This window comes from Falco peregrinus, chromosome 4, assembly GCF_023634155.1.
Source record: "Falco peregrinus isolate bFalPer1 chromosome 4, bFalPer1.pri, whole genome shotgun sequence".
Lineage (NCBI taxonomy): Eukaryota > Metazoa > Chordata > Aves > Falconiformes > Falconidae > Falco > Falco peregrinus.
Window position 1 is genome coordinate 62,883,452 of NC_073724.1, and position 12,817 is coordinate 62,896,268.

The 12,817-nt window shown below is 36.6% G+C and overlaps 1 protein-coding gene across 8 annotated transcripts in view; it reads right to left on the reverse strand.

The window, feature by feature from the left end:
- Positions 1–12,817, reverse strand: part of BIVM (basic, immunoglobulin-like variable motif containing) — a 15,905-nt gene continuing 3,088 nt past the window's right edge. For 6 of the 8 annotated variants that reach the window (XM_055801220.1, XM_055801218.1, XM_055801217.1 and 3 more), the window contains 9 exons: positions 12,160–12,286; positions 11,282–11,377; positions 11,087–11,191; positions 9,758–9,852; positions 8,286–8,418; positions 5,974–6,045; positions 5,039–5,122; positions 3,013–3,109; positions 1–1,522 (listed from right to left, as the gene is read on the reverse strand). In XM_055801220.1, coding sequence (XP_055657195.1) covers positions 1,232–1,522; positions 3,013–3,109; positions 5,039–5,122; positions 5,974–6,045; positions 8,286–8,418; positions 9,758–9,852; positions 11,087–11,191; positions 11,282–11,377; positions 12,160–12,286 — 1,100 coding nt within the window. In that variant the 3' untranslated portion in view covers positions 1–1,231. The remainder of the gene's footprint in view (positions 1,523–3,012; positions 3,110–5,038; positions 5,123–5,973; positions 6,046–8,285; positions 8,419–9,757; positions 9,853–11,086; positions 11,192–11,281; positions 11,378–12,159; positions 12,287–12,817) is intronic. The other 2 variants (XM_055801224.1, XM_055801225.1) reach the window with 1 other exon arrangement.

A 12,817-nucleotide genomic window follows, 5' to 3' on the forward strand; every position in this document is an offset into this window, starting at 1 on the left:
TGAAAACAAAATAGAAAACAAATTTTATTGAATGAACAAAAGTCGAAAAGTCTCCCATTTGTGGTTAACAAAAGCAGCAACCTACAAAACCCTGGCATTCCATGACAAATCTTTTTATGTCAAAAAATTAATCCTTGAGCAGGTATGAACATCTGTACACAGAAAGTTACGACTGCTGAGATGTGTTAGGGCAAACAACTGGATAAATTTCAAATTAGGTGGGGGAAAAAAAAAAAAAAGGGGGAAAAAGAAGCTGCACACAGACACCTGAAAAAGTTTGAATTGTTTGCTGGCCTAGAGGTATATCATCAGGGCTGCCAGCAGTTTTCGGCACTTGCATCCCCTTCATACAAAATGAAGGGAGCAGCAGAAAAACAACAGCTTTTAAGAATGAACAAGGAAAAGAACTGCCAACAGAACACAGTGTTCAGCTAGCTCATTTGGCTAACGGTAAATGCAGCTTTTTAATACTGAATTTCACAAGTGCGTCTTAAGCAAGTCCGTGCTCTCAAGAGGCTCCAGGATAAGAATTCAGCCACTGTGCCTATAGAGCAAAAGCAATAAAGGTTTGTCCTGGAACTTTCCCTACCAAGGTGATTCCTCTCAGTCTAAAACAGGCATCCAGCTAAGGGAAAAGAAACTTGAGACCTGCTTGACAAAATATGATCATCTGACTGACAGAGGTCTACTGGGAACTAAAATAAGAATGTACATTCACTTGGTAAATCTGACAAAGTTTTCTAATATATGTGATTTTTTTCCTTTTCACTGGATATGGGCAGCCTTAATAAAATGGAGTGTTATAAAGGAAGGCAATGTTTACTTTTATCCTTACACCATTTGCAGAATAACCCTTTTTATAAAGTCCTATCATAAATTTTCATGCTTTTAAATACTAAGTATTTTCAATGAAGTCTGTTTATTACATTGACTAATTTCAATCTGTTCTTTTGTTTTCACAGATCGGGACATAGTACAATTATTTCAAAAGAAATGATTGATTTTGCTGTCAAGTGTACTTTTGATTGCAGAAGTACAGTAATCTGTGCTTATCTGTCAGTTTATACATCAGATCTCATCCACTGCAACCAAGTCATGAGATTTACTTAATAATCATGAAGCTGTACCTTATACCTTAATTTCTATTCATATGTATTCTAGGACTAATAGATCCCTAATGTTTTGATTAAAACTAACTTTAATATATCAGCCCTATTACCTAAAGTTAATTTTAATCATTTCCATCATAATCATTATAACTCTGATACCCACTGTTCCTCCTCTCACGAAGATTAGATTTCTTCCATGTAGATTCTTGATGAAAGCCAGCACTGAAAGATCGACCCAGTCGTCCGTGTTGTTTCTTAGAGATATTGTCTTCACTCTCAGATTTGGAAATTCCTTGTCCTTGTGTTTGGGACTGTTTATCCTGTCTAACATTTCCAAATGGAAAATTCCAAGGACCAAATCTTTGCCAGTTAAGTCTCTGAAAGGCAATGATGCAATGAAGATTTCCTCCCACCTAATCAAAATAGAAGGTTCTTTGTTAAATGCACACAAGCACATTTCTAACATACATAGGTATTCAAAATTAACACCTTGGTGGGTAACAGAATTCTTAAAAAAAAAAAAACCAACCAAAAAACCCACAAACCAACAAAAAATGCAACAACACACAAACAAACAACAACCCACAAAACCATATCCACAAACACCAATTCTGCTCAATCAATTCTGATTGTTTCCCAGATTGAATTATTGCCTTCTTTCTCATCTAAGTTATCCTTTTTCTCTCTTATGGGCTAGTATAACTTATCTTCCGCTAGTCTTTTTCACTCTCCAGCTATTTTCATACAAATTATCTGCTCTGGTTCCTTCTCATCTTGCTGACATGGTCTTCCATAGGGTCTCCACTTTTTAAATCATCTTTTCAGTCTATTATTTTTCATAGACTGTCAATCTACAAATCAAAAATACATCCCCCACCCATGAGACAAAGCCCTATCTATAGGAAAGGAAGATTATGTATTGACAGCAATCTGCAAGAAAGACACATACATTCTTTTATGTTTGTTCCTACTCAACTGTACTTTCTTGCCTGCTTACACGTAGGCCAGAAGGTCATGCACCGAAAGGACTGCTCTGTAGTTTGTAGAGTTACTTCTATACTTTCTGCAGCTACATTTTAAGCCAACCAAGTTAAATATTGTGACCAAATATACTGTATATGCACTTATCCTGGTTCATCTTAGCATATACTAAGCTACTGCTGTTCTGTATCTTGTCCTGCAAGTAAATATAAATTAATCTGGTATGTTGAGGACCCACATCTGACTTTTCAGCTGGGATAGTTAACTTTCTCCTTAGTAGCTGATACAGCACTTGGATTTAGTACGATAATGTTGACAACACACTGATGCTTTAGTTTTTGCTAAGTAGTGCTTACTCTAACTCAGGGACTTTCCAAGTTTCCCATGCTCTGCCCCTGAGCAGTTGCACAAGGAGCCAGGAGAGCGCAGAGCCGGGACAGCTGGCCTGAACTAGCCAAGGGGATATTCCGTACTACAGAGCATCACGCTGAGTATATAAACTGGGGGGAGCTGGCCAGGGACCACTGACCACTACCTGGGGGCTAGCTGGGCTCAGGCAACAGGTGGTGAGCGTACGTACTGTGCATCACTTGTTTTTTAATTTTTCCTCTCTCTTCCTCTCTCCCTTTCATTACAATTGTTGTTGCTGTTGTTATTATTTCAATAATATTTCACTTTATTTTAATCATTAAATCCTTCTTATCTCAACCTACAAGGTTCACCTTTTCCCGATTCTCCTCTCCACCCCACCAGGGGCAGCTGGTAGTGAGCGAGTGACTGCGTGGTACTTAGTTGCTAGCTGAAGTTAAACCACGACAATAACAAGTTTGTTTTGGTGAAGTTACTTTACGCTGCTCTAGTATGAATAAATTTGCAAAAAATCTACCATGAATTTCCTCCCATCTTCGTAAGTTTACATTACCTTCTTTGTTTTTCGATGCTGCAGTCCTCTTTCAAGGTGTCGAATATCTAGATATTCTGGATTTTGGGTGTTTAGGTCAGTGACGATATCTGCCCACCTGCGCAGTAAGTGTATTACTACTCAGCTGCCATTTAGGAAACCTCAGCACCACTAAGACTCATGTACACACACATGCAAATACAGATCTGCAGCTTTAAATAGTCTTACTAGTGATTTAAAGATAAACAAACATGAAAAGATATAAAAGCCTCAGTATTAGAGACATCAGGCTAGACAGAACAGTGTCACTTTTAATCAAAGCATTCACAGGGATTATTACTGCTCTTGGGAGACACCTTCCAAAATGACTAAGAGCACCATGAGTCATTAGTCGTGTTGCTTACCAATTCATCAGTTTGTGAAACAAAGAAGCAAAGCACGGTTTAGGCAAGGAGAAACATTCGCTTTTGCTTTACTAAATCCTCTTTTACCCTTTTATATTCTTTTTCTCAAATCCCTGTTTGTTTTTTCCACCCACTAAATCTTTTTTTACCAGACAGCTCTCACCGTAACTCACCCCTCCATTTTATTTCTTTCCCATCTACAATAAATTATCAATTCAGTCATTCCCCATTCACTCAGTTCTTCAGATTTTCATAGTCCCTCTAGTGCAACTAAATCAAATATCCCCATATTCCAGACCACTTTAAGCCTGCACACTACCTTTTCATTTCTGCCAATGTCTAATTACCTGCTTCTCTCTAAGATGACCCTTCAAGTTCAGAAAATCCGTTTCTACTCCAGCCTTTGCCCTCCTACCTTAAGCACAGAACTTTCTGCTGGCTCTCATTGGGACTGTAGCAGGAGGAAAAATGTCTCCACAATCAAAAACAGTATTACATAGGTTTGCATTCTATATTCAGAAACCTTTTCCTCTGCCATTTGTACGTTATATACCACAAGACAACATGTGTAGTACACCGTTTCTCAGCAACCACATGCATAATGTGATTTTTATTTTGTTGTACTTAATCCAAAACATCCAGCTATTTACAGTTATTGAGGCAATTGTATCACTGACAAAACAAAAACAAAAAAAGAGTATCTGGGTTTGAAGTACTAGCTTAGATCTGACTAGCTACAAAACTGTCAGATAAGCACTTTCAAACAATTTTTCAAAATAATTAGAAAATGAAGAAGAAACAAAGCAGAAGTTGTGTGATTTTTTAAAAATTATTACTGCTATTTTTTCACAGCTCTTTTCCTAATGTATCAAGAAAAATCACTCCATAATTAACTCTAAGGGTGGCAGAGAAGCTATTTGCTAAAACTTGTTTGGGGCACAGAATTGGTTTCTTGAGAAATACTACTCTTCTGCATTGTTCCCTCATTTCAGAAATCGATATTAAGTGTTATGAACCAGTATGTCTGAACTAGCAAAGCTGAGAAAACTGTTATATTGATTTATCATGACAAATATAACTAATCGATGAAATTTTTACATAGCACCCTCTAGCTCTCCTAGGCTCTATGTCTAGTTTAGACACCAACTTCTTATGAGCCAGACCTCATCATAAATGTATTGTTTTAATGTATAGATAAGCTAATAACACAACAGAGTACAGGCTGGACCTGCAGCTGAGCTAGAAGATCTTGGTAGCAATATAATATTCTGTGCACACCCCAGGCACAGCCTGTATATGTCCTCAACTGCAGCATAAACCCCTCCAAGGTTTGTACAGTCTGTAAGCCACAACTGGCATGATTGCAGACAGCTGAGGCATCTTCTCTTCCTGACTAACGTGAGCTATGTCACACTCAAACAAGAGAAACAGGCTTTGGGTTACGGCGGCCCACACATGATATAAAATTGTAGAGCCAGCCTTGAGGTCAGGGCATGAAGTTTCTCACTAAAGCACTTGTTTCTGACAGAACTGTAGTACATTCATTTGAAAGAACTAAGCCGTTGCTTGGTGGCTCTTAGTAGAGAAATACAAATTGTTTTGAAAGAAAACATATTGTTTTATATTCTTACCAAGTAACGTACCTTTTACAGTGTATTGTTGGATGTTTTCTGCTTGGCTCTCCAATTAAGATCCAGTATTCTACTTCTTGCTGCAAGACTCGACCTCTGTTCAATAGAAGATACAATCCTAGTAAGATTTATTGTGCATACTAAAAAGAAAGAGAGAGATTAACATTCTGTTGATCTTTTTAGGATCTTCTGACATTTAAAATTCTTTCCTCAGCCAAACTAAAAAACAGCTCTTGTGCTATCAACAGTGTTTGCAATTGCATACAAGGTAACTTTTTGTTTCACGTGGCCTGGAAGCTAGATAAAACCTATTGCTTATTGTTTGGGAAAAAGACAGATCTTCATAAAAAACAGTCTTACTTGGATGAGAGTATAAGATCCAAATATAAGCATTTACGGAACAATGGAAATAAGAGTTGTGGAAAGCCACACAAAGGTGGAACAAACATCTTCCTCCCTACCTGTGATGTCACTACAGAGTCACAAAAGAGCCTCTTCCAATATTTTTAAACTATACCCCAGCTGACAGCTGTTACTAACAGCTGCAGGGTAACCTGTATGAAAGCTACTGGCAACTTCAGCTGCTTCCTCCTAAGTATCCAATACCACATATCAAAAATCAAACCCCTCAACCAATACTGGTTTACATTTTTCACAACTTCCAAGAAACTCAAAGCCTGCAGTAACCTTGTCAGGGAAACTCTGTGACAGACATCAGGGCAGACTGGTAAGATACAGAGAATTGTTCTGTGACTTCCTGTGTATAATCATCCCATGAAAATTACTTCAGTTTCAACTGTGACAAAACCTGAAATTTTTATGCCTAAGGTATTAGGCAGCATATATGCTTGCAATAATTTGTTTAATTACTAAAAATCCTTGTAAAATAACAATGTATGCCATCATTGTACAGATGGGAAACCAAGACACAGGATAAAATGACTTACCTAAAGTCACACTGGAAGTCTGTGGTTGAACTGGGAACTGAACCCAGGTCTCCCGAGTCCAAATCCAGCAACCTAAGATCATACAGGAAGTCTGTAGGTGACCTAAGAACTGTCTCCTAAACTCAGCCTAGCAACTTATCTACCCATTTCTTTTGGAACTTAAATGTTTCTTAGCTTAATTTTTTAAAAAAGAAAAACATTCCTTTGCAACTAGAATGCAAAATAGGTAAACAAGAACTGCAGCAGAATCCATTGACACTGCTTCTGGAACCAAACACATTTTTTCCCAGTAAGGTTATTAGAAGAAACAAAGAGCACAGGATGCTCTTCCAGTCTGACCTCCAGCCTAAAACAAAACTCTAAAAGCTCCTTGAATTCATTATTTCACATTACATTGTTAGAAGAGATCTGCTGTTAGGACAAAAATCTGATAGTGACTTAACACCACTAGTGACTGAGAATCCATTTCAACCATGGTTAAAGTTGTGAAATTGTCGTTCTCACTCATTACTACACAATAAAAACTCAAACTAGCTATAAGGAATGTTAAGTTTCCACACACTGAACCATATTATTTTTCAAACTGCATTTTCGATCTAGTAAACAATTTTTTTTCTTCTTTCCTCTTTCTGTGCAGATTCTTAGTAACCAACCAAGCAAGTCATTAACCTTTTGGTAAACTTAAGCAGACTGATGCATTGGACTTTTCTTTGGGGGTGTATTTTCCACACTCTTCTCACACACATGGCATGTCAGTGAATGCAGTCTTAATAACACACTTCCGTATTCTTCTGTTCATATACTAAAAGCTTTCATTAAACATATGGTCAGACCCACAAGATTCAGGTGATTATGCTTTATTACCTCCAAACAATTACCATTTTGAACTCTAAAAGCAGAGCTAGCATTCTCCATTCCTCGATGTTGACTCTACATCTTCAACACAGTCAAAGGCAGACTGCTTAGGAAGCAAAGTGCAGAACTGAGGCTCACCCTACAGCAGTGACCTACTTTTTTTCATTGTTTAGCATCCCCCACTATTGGTATCTGCCAATTTTGTCAGGGACTGTCATCTTATGCTCAATGGTAATAAATACTGACCAACAGTTGAACCTCAAGAAAGTCCAACAGAAACCTCTAATATGTACTGTGCTTGCAACTACTTTGGGAGAGGAAAACCAGTCTAATTTAATACGGTTCTGTGAATGAGGTAAAACAAACTACTCTAAGCATATGATACAGCAGCAAGTTACACTCCTTACAAAAGCTAAGATAAATTGCCTCAAGATTATGAAATTTTTCAAACTTAAAACTTGTGCTTTTAACGCAAGACCCTCCCTAAACTCAGTATGAATATCAATGCTATTATCCTCTTTTAAAACCTGTATTTAGTTTAAACTTATATGAACTATTCCATTATTTTTTCCTGAGTAATATCACCCTGATAAATCTGAAATTATTCAGGCAGTTTATTTTCATTCTAAAATGACTGGCATATTACATTTCTCCTGGTCTTTGAGAAATGCTCCAGCATTCCAAGTGTTGTTTAAAAAAGCCAAACATACTGTGATAGTCCAGAGATGATTTTTAGCTTGTCTCCCCCCCCCCCCCCCGCCCCAACCCAATGCAATTCTTAGTAACAAATTATTTGGTTATCTTTACTTTCTAAACCTTATATTCCAGTAGTTGCAGTTTATCATTATTAGTCAACACTGAAAAAAAAGTACATCATCATCCTGCAATACCTACACATCCCCTGTTCTCACCGTACACAAACACCAGTTTCTCTAAGTGCAGACTTCATCATGTCCACTTTGTAATGCATTAGCATCACTGTAGGCTTTTTGCTTCCGGTTTATTAAGAAAAATCCCGACACACACACACACACAACTTTGTTTCCCCCCAGGTTCTCTGGCAACAAGTGCCCCCCATAACTAGCTGGCCTTTTACTGTTTTTCCTTGAAAAACACCTAGCTTTTTTTCCAGCCACATGGTTATATTTTTCAGACTAGTTACCTTCACTTGTCCTTCAGGTAAGTAACTACCCTCTCTACATACCTGCCTAAAATGTCTTCAAACAATTTCTCAGTACCATTCATAGTTTTCTGTTTAAGTTCTCTCAATCTTGTCTGCTTAGTTGTGTTTAAGTCAATCCTTTCAAATCACACAGTAGTGTTTTGCTGGTTCGGACATAAATGCTTTTACAACACACACTGAGATGTTATTTACAGAGAAAAATGGTATCAACTTGCAGCAAATTTTTCTGAATGTTTCCTCCTCCACTAAAATAAACATCAACACAGTATCTTACCTATAGGCTTTACTAGCTTTTACTGGGGTCGCTTCAAATCCAATTGGGCAAAAATAATGGTTTTGGCAATGATAGATGTAGGCCATTGATTCATCTTTCAGTCCACGTGTTAGCTTCGCAAGGGCCCCGGCAGCTACAAAGAAAGATGAGGTTATAGGCAAGAGTGCTTTGGATCCTGCATCACACATTCAGGAAAAAAAAAAAAAAGACCAAAAAAAAGACCTATTTGAAAGCATAAAATAGTTACACTGCTTTTTAAAAATCAGAGGGCATGACCTGAAAGTCACGCACAAAACACAGTTTTGACTTCAAACTTCTTCCTATTTAATTTCCTGTCTGGTATAAAAAAAATAACATCTGTCACACAGCCTGTACTAGAGAAATGCAATACAAAGTATGCAGTGTATTTAGATCAAAGACATATTAAAAATTACTTTTCTGAAAAAAAAAAAAACCAAACAACAAAAACACAAACAAAAAAAGAACCAAAAGTATCTCTTAACCTAGGAAATACAGACTGCAACACAATGCAGTCCCATTGCCCCATGTCAGATGTAGCAAACATCAGTGAATCTACTGAAATTCCTTAAAGCTTTCAAACCATTTGGTATGAAGCTTCTTGGAGCTTCCTAGTCTCAGCAACATTCTGCATTTGAGCATACAGTACCCTGTAATGTGATTGCAGTGCTCAGTTTCAGGAAAAAACTAGAAAAGGCACTGAAACATGACAGAATTCTCAAATGGGATACCAAGAACAAAAAAATTATTTCCACTTTAATAATCTCCGCCAAAGCTCTTCAGCATGGTTTTATCCTTTTAAAGAACCTTCCAGTTAGAAAATAATTAGCCACACTATACCAAAGGCTAATAAACTGTGTATGAAAGTGTAATTTTTCTTAGGTAGCACACTTGAAAGTAGACATAAAGGTGCAGCTTCATAAGCTAATTGAGAATAATCACCTAACTTTTAGAGAAAGATGTTAACTAAAGTCAGGGAGAATGGATGAGGTCACTAACTTTAAGATTGCATTTTTTAGAAGTGTAAAACTTTTATTAAAGCCATTAATACTTCTGTGCTGTACATTCTGAATTTTTTATACAACACAGATTTCTAAAATGCTGAAATAAAAATGTGTTGCTACCCCCGTGTATTACAATAAGCACATCTTCCAGGACACTAACAGAGAACTGGAATGCACTGTCCTGGATACCTTAAAATTCCAGTTCTGTGGAGAATATACAGCACAGTATATATTTTATCAAAATAGAAGTACAAATGGAAGTTTTAACAAAAAAAAAAAAAAAAAAAAAAAAAAAGAGAACCAGAAAAATCAGGCACCTTGGCGCTATTTGATAGCTTATGTTAAAACTAGAAGTACTACTTAACAGAATTTGTCCTATTAAATGTTACACATCGCAGAACTTTTCAGTTTATATAATGAAAGAAGAATGCTTTAGGATTAGCAACATACCAGTTTCTCCAGCTGTCTTGTTCTTTCCATGAGGTTTATACAAAACATATGAACAACCCTTGATATGGAAGTGATCATTTATTTGCCTGAACCATCTGAAACGATAAGTTTAAAGACTGTAGTAACTCAAGAGTTATTAAATGAAATTTTATTTCCTCCCACTTATCCTCTGCTTGCCAGTTTAGATTAAAAAAAAAAGTCTCAGTATGCTACTAAGTACCTACCACACTAGTACATAGATTGTAGATGACGATGATATCCTAATACAAACAAAACGCAACATACCCTAGAGAGATAAATAAATATGCAGAGCCTTTTCCTTCATTTTGCTTTACAGATTCGTAGTAACCAAAGGGCTGGGTGTGAAATGCTGGTCCTATTGTGTTCAGTCCTGTCACCTCTAACTTTCAGTTACTCAGCTTTTAGAAAGACACTTAAATTCTGAGGTGCCAAACTTCAACCACGATTTGTAAGCTACGTGAACGGAATCTTCTAAGACACCAGAAGCAGGAGCCTTCAAGTGAGACTTTCTGCATATCATGTGAGGCTTCTGTCACGTAAGTGTCACAACGCGCCCAAGCATTACAGGAGTCCCATACTGCAACTCTTCACAGCAGCAGTACTTAGGACAGGTCTGCAACTTTTCCACATTAGAATTTTAGAAATTCTAGAAAAAAAATTCTAGGAAAAAACAAATTTTAGAAACAATTCCTCAAGATCAGGAAACAGCAGAGCAGAAGTGAAACAGAATTTGAAAGTGCAATTGTTCTGTGACTCCAGCCCTGTCTTTTTAGCTTTTTTTTATCCCTCCTCCTGAACAGCTCCATTGCAGCAAAGGTGCAGCACTCACTGTCTCATTTTCAATTCTTAAATATTTTTTTACATAAAGCTACTAGTATATCAATTGCCTTTTCACGTCGTTTCAGTGACATTAACAAGGACTTAACATGCATATTCAAAAACAGGAAAATGAGGCTAAAGAAAAAATTTCCTAACCAGGAGACTGGATTCATTAGAGTATTATACAACCATTAAACAAACTGAGCCAAACATCAAACAGAATTTCATGTTCAGCTGATCTGTGTAGCGACATCACACTACAAAATCGCTAATGGAAAAAACTCTTTGAAAAGTTCCTTTGGGCACTATCAAGAGTACACAGGTATGCTTCATTATTCTAAAACTTAAGAAGACTAACTTGTATCATCCACCTTTTTTTTTTTTCTTCAATAAATTAACTACTACTGTATTTTTAAACATTCAATCTTTTAGCTCTATGCTATTTTTGCATAATTAACAATTTAGCTGCATCAAAAGAACTAAACGTACCTCATTAAGGTTGTATTTCCAGTGAATGGACCAAACCTAATCTCCTCAAACGGGGGCTGAAAGCCCAGTATATGCAAAGCTTCTTCTTGGGTAATAGGTGGTAAACTGGGAGGGGAAAAAAATGTATTGTTTAATAAAGTAATTAACAAAATATTTTAGACTTTCCAGAGGCAAAGCTGTCTATGTGTGACTTACCTTCCAGCTCCCAGCATACTATATAAGAAATTCCAGCAAGACACTAAGGACGAAATTCCACAAGAAGTCTTGTATTGAGGTCGACTAACACAATACCTAAAACAAACAAAACCACAAACACAGTAGTAAGCATTCTTGATTTAGTTACAGGAGCAATCTCCACTACTTTTCTGTGTGTCAGGTCACTGAAATTTTTATTTCACACTGAAAGTTTTTATGTCACTTGTATTAATTAAAAAAAAAAAAAAAAGAGGAATAAATATGTTAACTGATTTCTTAAAGGTTGTCAGATACTATTACCCTATTTCACACAAATCAGTCAAATTTCTAACAGCCCCATGGGGAAGTTCTGTACAAATGATCCCGTAGGATAAAATGGCTCAGTACAGAGTACTTCTTCTAACACATGAACTTGTAGTAAACCGCATCTCTACCTATTTACTAATGAATGCCATTATGGGTCTCAGATTCCCTAGGCTAACTCTTAACTTTCTGATGTTATAGACAGTAAGATAGATGCATTAAATTAAGCAAATTTAGTGAACCATATTTATATGATATAGATTATACAGCACTGACAGATTCTGATTGAAGTATTTCCCAGTGAAAAGAAAAATCAGGAGTAAGACATATCAGTACGATGTTTAAGGTTACTTTTTGCCTGACCATGCTAATGAACCTGCATTTTTTTAAAGCAATGAATCCCCACATAAATATTTTCCTTACCGAAAGAAAAAATATTTAGAAAGTAAAATGTTTTTAGAATTTCAGTAGACAGGGATAGTGTGAGATGTAGTGTATTGATGCATAATAATTTTCTAATAAAAAAATATTAAGACATTATCTGATTTCAGATAAATATAATTCATAAATATTACCATCTCCGGAGGTCCAACACTTTCCTTTCCTTCACGTCTTCCAGAGCAGAACGCTGAGGACACTCCCTGTATTGTTTGCTTTTTTTGTCTATGGATTTTTTTTTTGTCACTTGTTTCTTCATGTTGCCTGCAAAACAGATTTCAGAAACAAACGAATGCCTAGTCTACCTTTCTTACCTTTCTTCTTAAATATCTTTAGCAATAGCATACACCTTAAATAGAGCCATTGATTGTGTTAGTAAGTGCAAACTAAACATTAATTGGAGGAAAAAGTTCAAACACATGATCAAGATTGTCAACAGGTTTGTAAGGCTGCCATTAGCTCCGTAAACAACATCGTGTTCAGATCCTTAATAGAATTAACGCTGACCTGCCTGACTTTTTAGAGACAGCAGTCAATCTGATTATTCTAATATGTTAAATCAGTCATCCCAGAAACAGACTCTCAGACCAGCATGGACTTCCCATCTCCAAACATTAAATGCACAGGGAAATAGAATGAAATGCTTGTCTTTCATAGCCAAGCTCTGTGAGCCCAGCTACACTTCCTGATGAAAACTTACATACAAATCCAACAAGAATAGTATACCCCTAAGGTCTTTTCCTCTTTGTAAGTGACTGAGGCAGTGGAAAAGAAAAGTTGGACCGCATGCTAGAG